The sequence below is a fragment of the Megalobrama amblycephala genome, linkage group LG10 (assembly GCF_018812025.1).
Source record: "Megalobrama amblycephala isolate DHTTF-2021 linkage group LG10, ASM1881202v1, whole genome shotgun sequence".
In the NCBI taxonomy this organism is placed as follows: domain Eukaryota; kingdom Metazoa; phylum Chordata; class Actinopteri; order Cypriniformes; family Xenocyprididae; genus Megalobrama; species Megalobrama amblycephala.
Genome location: NC_063053.1, coordinates 5686678 through 5704481, shown reverse-complemented (window position 1 = coordinate 5704481; position 17804 = coordinate 5686678). Strand labels below are relative to the sequence as shown.

General features: G+C 38.5%; 1 protein-coding gene across 7 annotated transcripts in view; it reads left to right on the top strand.

Moving 5' to 3' along the window:
- The first annotated feature begins 222 nt into the window (after positions 1-222).
- The window catches only part of gabrb1 (gamma-aminobutyric acid type A receptor subunit beta1), a 39949-nt gene continuing 22367 nt past the window's right edge, over positions 223-17804 (top strand). For 2 of the 7 annotated variants that reach the window (XM_048204133.1, XM_048204132.1), the window contains exons 1-3: positions 577-1348; positions 1669-1760; positions 1877-1944. In XM_048204133.1, coding sequence (XP_048060090.1) covers positions 1245-1348; positions 1669-1760; positions 1877-1944 — 264 coding nt within the window. In that variant the 5' untranslated portion in view covers positions 577-1244. Of the gene's footprint in view, positions 1349-1668; positions 1761-1876; positions 1945-11333; positions 11394-17804 lie in introns of those variants that run through there. The other 5 variants (XM_048204135.1, XM_048204136.1, XM_048204134.1 and 2 more) reach the window with 5 other exon arrangements.

Genomic DNA, 17804 nt, shown 5'->3' with positions numbered 1-17804 from the left:
CACTTTTAGTGAGAAAGGGCCTTAACATTTGCCAAAAATATAACTTTTTTTGTTGTTATTAAAAAAACAAACAAACAAGCAAGCCCAGCCCAGATGAGAAAAAGTAAAGCAAAAGTAATGCATTACTTTTCATAAAAAGAAAATAAGTAACGCAATTAGTTACTTTTTTAGGGAGTAACAATATTGTAATACATTACTTTTAAAAGTAACGTCCCCCAACACTAATTGTTAGTCTGTTTAATGATGTAAAATAAACAACTGCACTGAATTCAATTGGAACTCACAGAATTACGCCTATATTTTTAATAAACTAAAAAAAGCTACTTAAAATAACTAAACAACTTGTTTGGTTTTGAACTAGTGTTTGAAAAACAAAATGGCTACCATTGCTAGAGAAAACAAATTTGCTTGTAAAAGGACTTTTTAACCCAAAACCACATATTTACTGTGACAACAAGCCCCTCGCCTATTCCTTTTTTTTTTCTGTGCAGTTTATCCCCCTTTATCATTTAATAACTTACCAATTTAGGTTCCTGCTCTTAGTTTATAACAGGTAACAACTATTATAGAAAATATTGCTAAAGTATTACTTGGCTGTTTGAACAGAATATCTCTATACTTTAAACGTCTGCTGTTCTTTCCTGACATCAGCAGTAACGCGCCCTGTCCATTAATTATTCCCACCGTCTCCAGATATTAATGCGTTTTTCGCTGCGCCCGCTGTTTTAATGCGTTTTCCGAGTTTCTACCAAATAATTCACTCTGTCTCGGGCGCGTGATGCACCGCAAATTGAAAGGTGGCGCGAAAGAGCTCTTGAGCCGGCGCGCGCGTTCAGGTGCGCACACACACCTCCAGCAAAAACTACGCACTCAGCTCTGTCTGCCTCGGATTGAATCATTTTAGATGCACGGAAGGGACAGGCGCATAATCTCCTCAACGCGACTGTACGTTCAGCTTCTCTTCCAAGGAACACGCGCAGTGGACTGCCATGAGCTGTCGTGTCCAGTGACCCGCTGGCGATGGGATCTGACCGGCATACTGATACGCTCCGCAAGCAGCGTCAGCACCGGGCAGCGCGACAGACGCAAGAACACCTCGCGCACCACTTTGGTTTTCCATAGAGTTGCTCATTTCTTTGCGTTTGTAGTATTTTAATGTTGGTCTCATCGTCGCGCATGCGTTGCTGTGTAGTTGACGTCGCTGAAGCGCTTCTTCAGACTAAGTTTGGGCTTCTGCTCGGTCGATGATGAGAGGGATGGTGATCGCTCGGGATCACTGGCGCGCGAGGATCTTGTGTCTCCTCGTGCTCGTGGCTTTGACGCTTGGTCGTAGCCCGCCGGCGAACAGGTAAGACATTACGTGCTTGTGTACCTATATCTGTATGATCAGTCTGACTGCATTCCCTGCAGAGCCATGTTAAACCATCTTTGCTGGTCTTAGCTGGTCTCACAGCCTGGTTTTAGCGCGGTTTTGGGCACTTTTCAGATGAAAGCCAGTTGAGGACAAGCTAGGGACTATCTAGAGCAGACTGGTAGACCAGCTAAGACCAGGTCGGCCAGGCTAGAAGGCAGCTTGGCTTTGCTACAAGACCAGATTTTAGGCTTAAGATGGATTGTTTCCGCACAGTTGAGTCACAGTTTCTTAAATATCACACTACTCTTCCTCAGTGTAAATGAACCAAGCAACATGTCATACGTCAAAGTCACCGTGGATAAACTACTCAAAGGCTACGACATCCGTCTCAGGCCTGACTTTGGAGGTAAAGATGTTATATTGATTTAAAACATTTTTCCATTCTCACTGATGGATTTGACCATTTTGATGGATCATATGAGACCATGTTAGAGAAGATTGTGGTGTCTGTTTGCTTTGCAGGTCCTCCGGTTGATGTTGGTATGAGTATTGACATCTCTAGTATCGACATGGTGTCGGAAGTGAACATGGTGAGTGAGTCCACAGGCTGCTCTGATTGTTTAATAGATGGTGGGCTTTGAAGCAAGTGGAAATCTCTGTCAACACAACCTATTAAGGCTACAGTGAATAATGTCTGCTGTTGTAGTCCAGTCAGGGAAGAGCTACAGGCTGTTTCTCTTTCTTTCACAAGCACAGCTGACTGTAAGATTAGAGAGGCATTGTGTTCATTTTGCATTATGATTGTTTTGGCATTGGAGCTGAACTGACATAATCTTTTACTCTGACTCAGCAAAGAAGACCAAAATAAGCATTTTTGTGAGGAACATGCACACGAGACCCCATGCACACACACTCACAGGTTGGTATAGGTTGAAATAATGGATGTTAAAACACAAAAATGATTTTAATGTCACCCTGAAATAAAAGAAATTATGATTTTGATGATCACCTAGCGGAATTCACTTTGACCTGTTTAATTAAGGTTTAAATGCAGCGAATTTTGGCTTGCGCTTCTGTAACCGAAGCTGAATGCATTGTAACGCATCAGCCATGGTCCAATAGAGTGGTGCAGGGAAGACAATTTTTGTTGGCCAAAACCCTGAAATTAGTTAACATTTTAGCACTTCCAGTTCCTGAAGTCAGTGGGTTTTTGGTGTAATTTGGTGTAAAACACAAGCCCAAGATATTTTCACATTTTATTCTACAATATAAAAGACATCAGTAATACCCTCTTGTGATTTTTTATTTTAAAGTTTTTACTTGTCTTGTAAAAGGCAGTTGTCGTAGATGTTAAAGGTGCCCTAGATTCAAAAATTGAATTTACCTCGGCATAGTTAAATAACAAGAGTTCAGTACATGGAAATGACATACAGTGAGTCTCAAACTTCATTGTTTCCTCCTTCTTATATAAATCTCATTTGTTTAAACGACCTCCGAAAAACAGGCGAATCTCAACATAACACCGACTGTTACGTAACAGTCGGGGTGTACGCCCCCAATATTTGCATAATGCCAGCCCATGTTTAAGGGATTACACAAGCCAGTAAAGTCTGGATTTGTGCACAGATGAAGCATCAGACTAGGTAAGCAAGCAAGAACAATAGAGAAAAATGGCAGATGGAGCAATAATAACTGACATGATCCATGATATCATGATATTTTTAGTGATATTTGTAAATTGTCTTTCTAAATGTTTCGTTAGCATGTTGCTAATGTACTGTTAAATGTGGTTAAAGTCACCATCGTTTATTACTGTATTCACAGAGACAAGAGCCATCGCTATTTTCATTTTTAAACACTTGCAGTCTGTATAATTCATAAACACAACTTCATTCTTTATAAATCTCTCCAACAATGTAGCATTAGCCGTTAGCCACAGAGCATATAGCCTCAAATTCACTCTGAATAAAACGTTAACATCCAAATAAATACTTTACTCACATAATTCGAAGCATGCATACAGCATGCATGACGAACATCTTGTAAAGATCCATTTGAGGGTTATATTAGCTGTGTGAACTTTGTAAATGCACTGTAATATAGTCGAGAGCTCGTTTGGCAGGGAGCGTGAGCATTTAAAGGGGCGGCGTCGAGTGTAAATCAGTGCATAGTTAATGATGCCCCAAACTAGGCAGTTAAAAAAATTAATTAAAAAAAATCTATGGGGTATTTTGAGCTGAAACTTCACAGACACATTCATGAGACACCGTAGATTTATATTACATCTTGTGAAAAAGCATTCTTGGGCACCTTTAAATGTCATCAGCAAAACAGGAAAACTCTTACTCGAACTTTCATGGAAAATGTTTTTAAACAAAGACTGAAAGAGTTGTCAAAAGCTAAGTGATGGTGACGTTGAAGTCATGAGACTGTGGTGTAGTTCGTTTATAGCCTACGTTTAGATTTTGGCGCCTGCATTTACTACTTAAAGGGTTAGTTCACCCAAAAATGAAAATAATGTCATTTATTACTCACCCTCATGCCGTTCCACACCCGTAAGACCTTTGTTCATCTTTGGAACGCAAATTAAGATATTTTTGTTGAAATCTGATGGCTCACTGAGGCCTCTATTGAGAGTAAAGCCACAGAACCTCTCAAGATCCATTAATGTACTAAAAACATATTTAAATCAGGTCATGTGAGTACAGTGGTTCAATATTAATATTATGAAGTGACAAGAATATTTTTTGTGCACCAAAAAAACAAAATAACGATTTATATAGTGATGGCCGATTTCAAAACACTGCTTCAGGAAGCTTCGGAGCATTATGAATCTTTTGTGTCGAATCAGCAGTTCGGAGCGCCAAAGTCACATGATTTCAGCAGTTTGGCGGTTTGACACGCGAGCCGAATCATGATTCAACACAAAAGATTCATGAAGCAGTGTTAATAAGTCGTTATTTTGTGTTTTTGGTGCACCAAAAATATTCTCGTAGCTTTATAATATTAATATTGAACCACTGTACTCACATGAATTGATTTAAATATGTTTTTAGTACATTAATGGATCTTGAGAGAGGAAATGTCATTGCTCCCTATGGAGGCCTCACTGAGCCATCGGATTTCAACAAAAATATCTCAATTTGTGTTCCGAAGATGAATGAAGGTCTTACAGGTGTGGAACGGCATGAGGGCAAGTAATTAATGACATTATTTTCATTTTTGGGTGAACTAACCCTTTAAAGCACACTTTAAGTACTTAAACCGCAGCAAAAACTACTAGCCTAACTAATAAAGTTCAAACATTATTAAAGGCAAGTGAACAGTCAGTAATAAAATAAGAACAATAATTACAAGCATAGATAAATACAACACAACTAGGGCTGCAACTAACGATTATTTAGATAATCGATTAGTTGGTTGATTATTTTTTCGATTAATCAATTAATTGGATAAAAATCCTAATTTTATTTATTTTAGTTTTTTTTTTTTAACAAAAAACACATTATTGCACATCGTGCCCAATGTACTTCAAACAAATGTTAATTGAATGCTATGAAAACATACAGTGCTAAATTTATTAGACTACCTGAGAGAACACCTGAACTTAAATCTTTCAAAACTTGTTTAAAACTAAAAATGTTATTGCCTAGGCAAATAACAAACTGAAAAAACTAAATAGTCATTATTCACACATAATATCCCCCCAAAAACTTAATAACAGTCTCTGGTGTTATTGACTGTAATTGGGCATCTGAAAAAAAAAAAAAAAAACACAACTATAAGTGCTTTACTTTTTTTCTGCCTTTCTTGTAAAACAGTAAAATCAAAAATTCATGGATATCAACAATAGACATATTGTAGCTTTAGAAATACTGCTGTGACTAAAGAACACATACTGGTAGATTAACCATTACAGAAACATAAAAAATGATTTTGGTGATACTGATAGTTTAGGACAGCTGTGGCACAAACCTTACATTGGGTGGCAGAGGTCTAATAAATTTCTTAAGCACTGTATATTGTGAATGTAGTGTAAATCTCTACATTACAAATTAAGATAGTAAAAAAGATAATAAAGAAAAACAAGATAAATGTTCTGCAGGAACACACACATTCACTCTGGACACAATCACCTGTTACTATCATTTCTTTGTCCTGTAAATAGTCTATAAAGCCCCGTTTCCACCGCAGGAACTTTACCCAGGAACTAGGGACTTTGGGCTGGTACTCGGTGTGTTTCCACCGCAGGACCCAGGAACTAAAAAAAGTTCCGGGTAAAATTTCCCCCTCAGAAAAGTCCCTGATGGCGAGGTGGTACTTTTTCAAAGTTCAGGAACTTTCGGGGGTGGGACTAGGCGCTGAACATGCTGATTGGTCGGATTCACGCCGCATTTGATTGGTCAACTCCACGCAGCAGTAAATTCCATAATAACATTCTTCACAACTCTGGATAATTTTGATTGATTGTTTTCTTACCAATCTTGTTCTTTCTGCCCGATGGAGCGCGTTCGTCCCAGCCATCTCACGGTCGATGTCGGCAATTGCAGATAGGACACGTTGTCTCATTTTATATCGAGAATTACGAGCTTTCTGTATACGCTTTACTATCAGTGCTCGTCTTTTTTCTGCCGTTTGGTTCATTATTTCTTTAGTAAACCAATACACCATGAGCAGAAGCAGCATTCCTTGAATCTCCTCCATACTGCTTTTTCTGTCGCACAAGAATGATTACGGTCCGTCACTGACAGGAAGAAACAGTTGCGCGCAGTACTACGTCACCGGACAAATTAGCCTAATCTTCACGGTACTTTAGACCGCGTGGAAACGCAGAAGGCAACAGGTCTGGGGGGGACAAAACGTTCCTGGGAGAAAAGTTCCTGGTACAATTGTTCCGGGTAATTTCGGTGGAAACGCGGCTTAAGAAACTTCTTACATTTAAATTACATGTTGTTATCCCTTTACAGTTACTACTATTATAAAATACTTGAATGACGTTGATTTTTAAATCTAAATTTAACTTTAACTTTAAACAACAGATATTTCAGCAAAATGAATATTTTTGCGCTGAATATCCCTCTCTACCGCGTTTCGTCTGTCTGACGCGGGTGCATGCGCCGGCTCTCATTCAGTAAAGTTTGAAGTTTAACGCAGACTGTCAGGATGAGCCTTTATGCAAAATGGAAATGCTTGCATGAATTTGTAACATTTACAGATAAGGATATAGCCGTAGAATGAACGTTTTGCGCTGAGGAAACGCATGCATCTGTCAAAGCGCCAGGCAGGGCGAGCCACTACGCTAATGCATTAGCTTGAAGCTTAAAATAAAGAATTCTCATGTTTTGATCGGCTCGTACCTTTCCCGCAGCAGCTCAATCTGTTTCCTCCACTTCACTATATTGATTTTATTGAATAGTTGTTGAAGCCCTAAACACAACAAAGTTACACAATAAAGTAAGGTCTAACTTGTATTCAGGTAGATAAATGTAATAATTAGGCACAGATAATAACAGCGCATGAGTATCGAATTAAATTCTCTTTTGCCTCTTCTTGCACTGGAATGGTTTAAAATCACTTGTATGTGTAAATTGGCAAAACGTGCAAATGATAAACTTCCCTATGATGGTTAAACTTTGCAATTAATCCCTGATTCACATGTGTGCTGAACCGTGGTTCCTGGTCTGTATGGATCACGAATCAACTACGATCCGTTTAACCCCTATTAAGAATCTTACATACCTATCTTACATACCTATTATGCCCCTTTTAAAAAAGATTTAAAATAAGTCTCTGATGTCCCCAGAGTGTGTATTTAAAGTTTTAGCTCAAAATACCCCTCAGATAATTTTTTTATATCATGTTAAATTTGCCACTTTTTGGGGGTGAGCAAAAACGCGCCGTTTTTTGTGTCCCTTTAAATGCAAATGAGCTGGTTCTCCCGGCCCCCTTTCAAGAAGAGGGTGGAGCTTAAAGAGCTCATGCTCTGGCATACCAGTGTAGGACAGATTGCCAGAACATGGGCAACAACAAAACAGGACAATCTCACTGTGACGAGCAGGGCGGGCGAGAGCCGTGAGGGAACGGCGCGAGGCCGGTGGCGCGAGTGATAATGAGCATCACCTGCGAGGCGCGCCGGCCTCGAGTCTCTCACGGAGGAGCTCCGGAGGCATAAAAGGAGGAGCGACGACCGTGAAGGACGAGAGAGGACCAGGCCTGGACTTTATTTTACGTTTTATTATGTTTGTGTGGCCGGCAGACGTCCGCGAGGGTCTGCCGGCATTACTTTCGTTTTGTTCTTTGTTTATTTTGAATTAAAGTTTTGTTGAATGTTCGCCGGTTCCCGCCTCCTCCTTCCCACATCTATGAACCACGTTACACTCACGCACTGAAAATTTCAGAAATTGTCAGTAGCGGTGTTCAGACTTATATGTTCGAACCGAAGTCGTTGAAAAGACCCTCGTTTGTGAAGCAGTTTGGCGCAAAATGATTGACACAAATGACTGCCATTAAGACCAATTTTCTTTGAGACATTTCCTTCGAAAATGAAATTTAACCACAATGTCCCAAAACACAACTCTTGTAATGCCTCTTTGGCACAGACATTGGACAACTCCAGCTGCTACAGCGAGTATACAGAAATGGCGGACTCTGTGCTTCTCACTCATGGCTGTGTCTATGCTAATAGTTATGCAGATCGTCACTGGTTGTGGGTGGGGCTTCTCCTTACAATGACATAATCGTAGGGGGGATTCTGAATCAGCTTATTTGAAGAGACTGCTTTTTATTTATGGGAATTATAAAAAAAGTGAGTGAGTGGATTTTGACCATTATAGGCTGGTTGTTCTCACACACATGCGGACACACATTAAACACCTTAAAAAGTGAATTTAGCTAATAGGACCCCTTTAAGAACCACTGCTATAGAGGACATTAGTGAGCTCCTCTTGTCCCACTGATGATGGCCGTGGACTGGAGATTAGTTCCAATCATTTTCTTTTTAAAATGATAAAATAGTTGTAAGAATAACAGTAAATTGTGTTCTGAAATAAACTTCCGCTCTGAAGACGGATGCACTCTGTGGGATTTCTAGGATACTCAGGTCTAAGGTTGAGGTTGTTATGACAAGGTGTCACATTGCTCATGCTGGAAAAAGCTTTTTTTCGTGAATTATGGATAGTGGGCCTCAACAAAAGCCATTTCTGTGGTGATTTGTCATACATAAATTATTTTACAGATTTGGAGGCCTTTCAGGGAGGACACATGGTGGGGGGAGTTAGTGAGGCACAGCGGAGAGATAGTTAACATTTGCAGCATCTCCCTCAGGACTCACTCTTTATAGAAATTCTATGTTTCTAGAAATATACTTTTAAAAATAAATTCAACATGTATGTGATCAGGTTAAATGTATGCAGGAATACCACCTGGACCAATTTATGTCAGTTTTCTCCCTTGTGGCAAAGTCAGGATAAAAGAAACCATCCCAAAAATTATTGTAGAGATTGAAGTTATGATTTATAATGTAGAGTTGATTATCGTGGCTGATTTAATTTACTGTTGAAAGGACAAAAGGATCTGGCATATTGTAGCGTGTTCTTATGCTCTGTTTTGAAGTTCTTTATCTAATCAGCTTTTCATGATTGCTTTTAATACTGGTCAGTGGTGAGTTTCACCGGAATTAATTTAGATTTGTTTGAATGTGTTGTGAGCAAAAGTCAAGTTTGGTTGTCATTTTTGTGTAGTATCTGCAGAGACTAGCATAAAAAATATGCAGTTACGTCAAAATCTGTTGTGATTTTTAGGTAAGAAGGCAGGGAAAAAATGTGATTCATGTGGCAACTCTATCTATGTGGTATATAAATTTATTTTATTCAACTTAATATTATTTAAAATCATTGAATCAACCTAAATGCATTAGGTTACACCTACAGAGCTAAATTTAAAGGTTCTATTAGGTAGAAATAGAAATAGCAGGTTACCACTTTAACAGCATACATATCTTGTCGATTTTTAAAAAATTCTAATTATTGGTTGATGTTGAATATATTGGCAGATATAATTGTGCATGCTCCTTTTCTTAATTTTTTCGTCTAGATTCCCTTGCATGTAATGCACACTTAATCTAGAAACACTAATATTGTTTTTCATTCTGAATATTAGAATGTGATGCCTGTATTTACGTGTAGTATTTAAAACTCTTAATTTATTTCTAGTTTGTTTTGTTTTTTTGTTTGACATTATAAATATAAAGATATAATTTTAATAACTGTGACTTATTGGTTATGGACCATTCAATGAAAGTAATCATGAGCTTATTGCTATCAGCCAGAATTTTAATATCAGAGCATCCCAAGTGCTTTTAGAAAATCAGATATTGAACTGCATTTGTCTCCAAGTAAACTCTCTCATTCTATTTTCTCCTCTTTGTTTGTCTGAAATAAACAGACACATACTCTCCGACGCGATTTTCATAACACTTCAGGATTGAAGCGGCAGATATCGACAGATGTGTTTTCTGTTTCTTTGCTTTTTATAGCCCAGAAAATCACAGGTTCAGAGAGCACTGCGGAAGGTGATTTGGCGGAGGAGTGAGAAAACCCGAATTTAAATAGCCAATTTAGAAACGGCGTTAAACTCTAAGATAATCTACCTCAGCTCCCCTAAGAATATTGCAGAAGGTCAGCTGTTCCCAGTGCTGTCACAGCTTCATAGCCAGCTTTTTTACGCTTCTGCATTGATTGTTAATGTACACTGCTGGTTACCTTAGTTGCCCTCGCTCACCACGTCGTGACTGCAGTGTTAAGTTTGCAGTAAAAGACGCTTGATGTTGATGAGTTGTGGACTCTTGGCTGCAGCATAATGCTGGTGTTTTTCTAACAACTGTTGTGGACTTCAGAAACAGAGACTCTGTTTACTTTATCAGTCTTGTTGTAAACGATTAATCAGTTTATTCCAAAGAAACAAAAAGGGTGTTTATAATATTTAATCAGGTTATTTTAAAGAAAAATTGGGTGTTCATAATAACAAATATATAATCTTCCTCTGAAATGATTTTCCTTTTCTGCTGACGTCACTTAGGCCATGCAAGCTTAATGTTATATATGGATAATGTTAACGATACGCGTATTCGTATCGAACCGTTCGGTACGAGGCTTTCGGTTCGGTACGCGGTACGCATTATGTACCGAACGGTTCGTTGGACTAATTAATTACATTTGGAAAATAAAAAAGTTTGTGAAATATAATGTTATGCGTTCAACAAGGTAGCCCAATAACCCAAACGACGTAACAGGCAACGCCCCTGACACCCCCGAAGAAAAAAAAACACCAACTTATACGTTTATGTTATGCTGCGTTCAAACCGAACGCGTCTGGGGCGTCTGGAGCGTCTGATTTACATGTGGCTACTCAGGCAGGCGCTCGCTCACTCAGTACGCGCTGAAGGCTCTTTGCAAAATGGCTAATGTGTTTAACACATAGACTGTAAAGGTTTAACAGACCAGAAATAGAAGATCGTCCAAATAACCAACAGGTCTGGTGTTTGGGTGCACTTTGGATTCCCTGTAAGCTATATAACATTTTCATTTTTTTATAAGGAGCTGTTTTTGTTTTATCTCTTTCGAGCGTGAGTTTAAAATATTCTAATCTCCCCCCAGAGTGAGTTTTTTTTTTTTTTAATGCAACCATTATTTTAGAACGTTTGCCTTTAATGTTTCCATAGGGACGCGTCTTGCGTGTCACTAGCGCTGAGCGCAGCAACAATAACACTGTATGACAGATGGATCGCTATTATTTTGTTTTTCCTTGTTTATTTAAAATATTCACAAACTTGCTTACCATGTTATCAACTATCTGATATTCCGATCCTCAAATATGTGTAAGTGAGTGTGTTTTGTCGTTTAAAAGCCTTTATAAATGATCTTTATCTTGATCTATAACGCGAGATAGGCGCCGCCATCTTAGTTTGCGCTGCATTTCACAGAGTCCTGTCAGTCGGATTTACAGCAGGTGAATTCATCATTTTCTCCCGAAATATATGCAAGTAAGTGGCTGGTGAACTGGAAGAATAATAGAGTAAACTTTATAGTTACTTAGGCCCATTATGTGTGTCTGATATGAATAAATATCGGCAAATTGTATATGAATGGATTGTTATTGCTCCTTCCACTGATGTCTGACATCAGCGTGCATTTTATAAACTCTAAATATATTGTTTTAATGGTGCTTATGCGTATATAAATGTCTGAAATCTTAAAAGAATGAACGTTAAAGAACGTTATGTGGCTGAAAACACTGCATAGTTGTGATAAAACGTACCGAACCGAACCGCGACACCAGTGTATCGTATCGAACCGAACCGTGAATTTTGTGAACCGTTACACCCCTAATATATATATATATATATATATATATATATATATATATATATATATATATATATATATAAAACATATTGGATAATGTTAACCAATATATGTAGGCAGGACTCGACATCCAAATGCAGGTGTATTTCAGCAGTGGTGTACAAACCCGATTCCAAAAAAGTTGTGACACTGTACAAATTGTGAATAAAAACAGAATGCAATGATGTGGAAGTTTCAAATTTAAATATTTGATTCAGAATACAACATAGATGACATATCAAATGTTTAAACTGAGAAAATGTATCATTTGAAGGGAAAAATAAGTTGATTTTAAATTTCATGGCATCAACACATCTCAAAAAAGTTGGGACAAGGCCATGTTTACCACTGTGTGGCATCCCCTCTTCTTTTTATAACAGTCTGCAAACGTCTGGGGACTGAGGAGACAAGTTGCACAAGTTTAGGAATAGGAATGTTGTCCCATTATTGTCTAATACAGGCTTCTAGTTGCTCAACTGTCTTAGGTCTTCTTTGACGCATCTTCCTCTTTATGTGTCACAGACACGTCAGGTTCCACCTCACTCCCTTACCCACGCACTCAATCACCAGCATACTAATCACCGCCACCTGAAGATCATCAGCACCATCATTACCACCACTATAAAGCCACCACACTCACACACACTCACTGTCCGGTCTCGTTTGCACTACAGCACATGTATGCTTACCTTAAGGACTCCCAACTACATACTTACCTGCTCCAGCGATCTCCTTCATCTCCTTCGTCTCCTGTTCTCCTCGTGTGCCTACCTGCCTGTGTGTGTGAGTGTCTCCGTCGTCTCCCTCCAGTGCATCTCTCCTCCAGCATCTGCAAGTTGAAAAAGGACAGTATTACATTCCATTCATCTCTCAAGAACCACATATCTGCTTGCTATCACCCAGTGCTCTGCTAATTGTGAAATAAAACTTACCTGGATTGCTTTTACCTCTGTCTCCGTGTCTCTGTTGTAACATTATGATGCACCAAATGTTTTCTATGGGTGAAAGATCTGGACTGCAGGCTGGCCATTTCAGTAACTGGATCCTTCTTCTACGCAGCCATGATGTTGTAATTGATGCAGTATGTGGTCTGGCATTGTCATGTTGGAAAATGCAAGGTCTTCCCTGAAAGAGACGACGTCTGGATGGGAGCATATGTTGTTCTAGAACTTGGATATACCTTTCAGCATTGATGGTGCCTTTCCAGATGTGTAAGCTGCCCATGCCACATGCACTCATGCAACCCCATACCATCAGAGATGCAGGCTTCTGAACTGAGCACTGATAACAACTTGGGTTGTCCTTGTCCTCTTTAGTCCGGATGACATGGTGTCCCAGTTTTTAAAAAAGAACTTCAAATTTTGATTCGTCTGACCACAGAACAGTTTTCCACTTTGCCACAGTCCATTTTAAATGAGCCTTGGCCCAGAGAAAACGCCTGCGCTTCTGGATCATGTTTAGATATGGCTTCTTTTTTGACCTATAGAGTTTTAGCCGGCAACGGCGAATGGTACGGTGGATTGTGTTCACCGACAATGTTTTCTGGAAGTATTCCTGAGCCCATGTTGTGATCTCCATTACAGTAGCATTCCTGTATGTGATGCAGTGCCGTCTAAGGGCCCGAAGATCACGGGCATCCAATATGGTTTTCCGGCCTTGAACCTTACGCACAGAGATTGTTCCAGATTCTCTGAATCTTTGGATGATATTATGCACTGTAGATGATGATAACTTCAAACTCTTTGCAATGTTTCTCTGAGAAACTCCTTTCTGATATTGCTCCACTATTTTTCGCCGCAGCATTGGGGGAATTGGTGATCCTCTGCCCATCTTGACTTCTGAGAGACACTGCCACTCTGAGAGGCTCTTTTTTTGCCAATTGACCTAATAAGTTGCAAATTGTTCCTCCAGCTGTTCCTTATATGTACATTTAACTTTTCCGGCCTCTTATTGCTACCTGTCCCAACTTTTTTGGAATGTGTAGCTCTCATGAAATCCAAAATGAGCCAATATTTGGCATGACATTTCAAAATGTCTCACTTTTAACATTTGATATGTTATCTATATTCTATTGTGAATAAAATATAAGTTTATGAGATTTGTAAATTATTGCATTCCTTTTTTATTCACAATTTGTACAGTGTCCCAACTTTTTTGGAATCGGGTTTGTATAACGCAGTCACTCTTACTAGCCACTTTGGCAGGTTGAATTTTATAAATAATATACATATACCAGGGGTGTAACGGTACATGTATTTGTTCATGCAGATAGACGACGAATACAGTCAGTCGCAGGTGATCCACACTACAATCCAGAAGGGGGCGCGTGTGGTAATACAAAACTGTTTGCTAACTATAAAAGAGCAGAAGACCAAAACAAAGTCCACAAGATACTAATGTCTGTTCAAAATGAATGAATAGAAACCTAGCATTGTGGATTTGTTCATTTGTCCGGTAAAACTTTAATTTTTCCAATTCTCACTATGAAATAGTTGCTTATTAGTATTGGCTGTTTATTAGTATTTATAAAGCAGATATAAATGCCTTATTCTGGATGACCATATTCTACATCCCATCATCCTACCCAATAACTAAACTCAACAACTACCTTACTAATTATTAATAAGCAGTAATTAGGGCTTTATTGAGTCAAAAGTCGTAGTTAATAGTTAGTAAATAGTGAGAATTGGACCCTAAACTAAAGTGTGACCTTTTCCTATTATACCAAAATCGTACCGAACCAAAACCGAGGTACATACTAAACCATGACTTCTGTATACTGTTACACCCCAACATATGCATTTTGCAATTGTAGTTTTTTAAAAAGGCATCTGAAATAATAAACTAAGTGCAATGTAGTGTTGTCAAAAATATAGTTTTTTTGATACATATCAATACTGAAATATCTGAAACACTTCCAATACTCAATTTCTGCAGAATAGATACACGATACCAGCTGCGCTTTCTCGCTCTCTCATCTCTCTGACACCAAGTTGACACACAAACCCGCCACCCGTCACTCACTCACTCACTCACTCACTCACTCACTCACTCATTGAATATTGTTGATGTTACAGGGCTTAAATTTTGCTGTGGGATTGCACGTATTGTAAACATAAAGCCACCTCTCAGTGGTAAATTGAGTTCTTTTTCACTGCTTATTGCGCTTAAGCAGTCAAATACACACTAAATAATGTCAAAAGGCTGGTCTTGGTGAGTATTCACGTAAATACAGTAAGTTATGTCTTAAGTGAACGTAAACCGTATATTGGATCCGTGCGTCAGGTCTTAAAGTGACAGCTGCCTAATATTCCTGCTGCCAAATTATGATATTACAATATTAAAAATATCTATATGGCAGTTTTTCCCCATGGAATTGATGTTAAAATTGTATCCAGTGAAAATGCTGAGTGGCTAGTAACTTTGGAAAGTGGCTCACAGTGGCTGGTGAGCAAAAAAGTTAATGTCAAGCACTGTATGTAGGCACTGATTCAGTAAACTTGCATTTGGTTTAGCTTCATTCTGGTTTGGGCTGTGCCTATGCAATCATATATCAATATGCATTTCTTTTTCCCACAATGCTGAAGTTTATACTGCGGATCAGGTCCTGTGTTGATTCATATAATTTCCTAAGGTTTGCCTAAATAAACAAAGTCTAAATTCATTCTGACTTTAATGCTGCAGCAAGCTGAACCAAACCAAATCAGATTGTTTTACAGTGATTTTTCTTCCCAGCTTTCCTTGTCCTTGACTCAGTTTCAATCTTTGTTCTTCTATTCGCTACTTTTAATCCTGTTGTGTCCCTCTCAAGTGAGTGTCTCTCTCTCTCAGCCTCTATTCTTCTGTTCCTCTGTGAAGTCTTCAGTGTGATGGGCACAGAGAAATTAGTTCATTTTAGACCGCACTGTGAGATAGGGTGTGTGACTGTGATAGGTATGGACTCCATTTGTGTGTATATGTGTGTGATGTTTCATTTGCTTAAGCATTTGTGTTTGTGTTTTTGTTTTGTGTGTGTCATGGTGCTTTGTGGAGAAGTTGAGGTGCTGGAGTGATGATTTTAAGCGGTTGTCAGGGGCAACAGCTGCTTCTAATAATAGAAGCTGAAGGAGGCATTTGTCCTAAGCGAACCTGAGGCACACCCATACTGTCTCTCTTTCACATTTCTCTCGCTTTCTGATTCGGTATTCTCTTTCTCTGCTTTTCTGCTGCACTCACATGAATACACTGAAATGTTGTCATCTTCATGGGATGGCACACTTCATGTCTGAAGAGTAGTTTATGAGAAAAAAAAATGTCCTTTATCTTTTGAAATAAAAGAAAGTAAGTAAGTCACAAATACATCACTCTAAAAAAAAAACCCCAGCAGTTGGGTTGTTTTAACCCAGCGATTGGGTTAAATGTTTGCCCATCCAGCTGGATAGTTTTATTTAACTCAACTATTGTTTAGAAATTACTGTATTGCTTGCTTAAAATGACCCCAAAGTATGTTGGATATTAACATTTACTAATATGTTTAATAAATGAACATTTAATAATAAGTTTAATGAATAATAATTAAACAATAAACATTTATTAAATTGCTTATTAATAAATGTTCACCTTTTGATTATTGCTGTTGCTTCTAGTAATTATGTGTCTGATTTTTAATTTCCAACCTATTTTGGGTTCATAGCCATATAGTAATTTTTAAACAATAGTTGGGTTAAATAAAACTGTCCAGCATGTTGGGCAAACATTTAACCCAACCGCTGGGTTAAAATAACCCAGTCACTGGGTTTGTCCATTTTCAACCCAACTTGGGTTGTTTTTAACCCAGCATTTTTTAGAGTGCTGGTATTATATTTCAGAACTCAAAACCATCCTCAATTTAAAAAATCATCATAATTATTAGTTATTATAATTATTAAAAATATTGTTTTTTACATTTTATTTTTGAATAATAATAATTAACAATGAATTCATCGATTAAAATGTAAAACAAATTAATAATAATATGAATAATAATAATAATTATTATTATTAGATTAGTAGTAGTACACAGCTGGTCATGTGATGTCCACATGGTGGTCTCCATATGTGGGGCAATCTTCTTCATGTCGAATAAAACTAGCCTGCTGTTCTTCCCTTCCGTTTGGCCTTAAACACTGTGTTCATGTTCATCAATTTTGAAATGTTGACTGCAAACACAGATGCTTTTCAGATTTTCCATTGCAGTGTTCTCTTCATATTTACGATTCTTTGCGGCCTTTAGCCACTGCCTACAACTCGCCGGATCCTTCACTGGAAACCAAAACTAACTCACTCCCGCTAAATGTTCACTCTTTGAATTCTTACACCTGGGAACAATATAAGTCAACATTATTATAACTAAATGTTTGCTAAGAAGTATTTTCTACTAAAGCAAGGTGTTATTTGACTCTGGTAAGTGTTTCGATTTCTGATTGGTGGGAGTGACCTTGGATGGCAACATGTCAAGTGCATTATGGGTGTTGAAGTTTTCCTACCTATTTGGCAAAAGGGAAGACAACAACCTTTTTCCTTTGTTTTCTCTAGTTAGGTAACAGCAATTTCATTTTTCACCTTTCTACTAAATACCAAGTTTTATTGAAAGCCCATTTTGCCAGTGTACCCCTTTAATCCTGACAGAAGAACTAACAATAAGTGTAAAATATGGGCAAACCTGCATGGATCATCTGTCCGTCCTGAAGGATCCCAAAGTTAGAAAAGAACACCTGTTATTTTTAACAAGATCACTGTCACAAATACGGTTCCCGCGGCTATTCCTCCCGGCCGCCGGAGGGAGCCGTCACCTGAATTCTGATCATCTTCCAATTCGGACTACATTACCCATAGGCCCTCATTCCTGGGACTGATTGCACACGCACGTGCACTGCATCACACTCATACTACTTAAGACACACACACTCACACACTGTGAAGTCTTGATTTGCCTAGGTGATCATTTCTGAGGGTTTCCTTGTGGACTGTTTATCTGTTGCTGTTTGGACTGCTTACCCTTTGTGAATCTCCGCCGTCTGCCCTGATCCTTG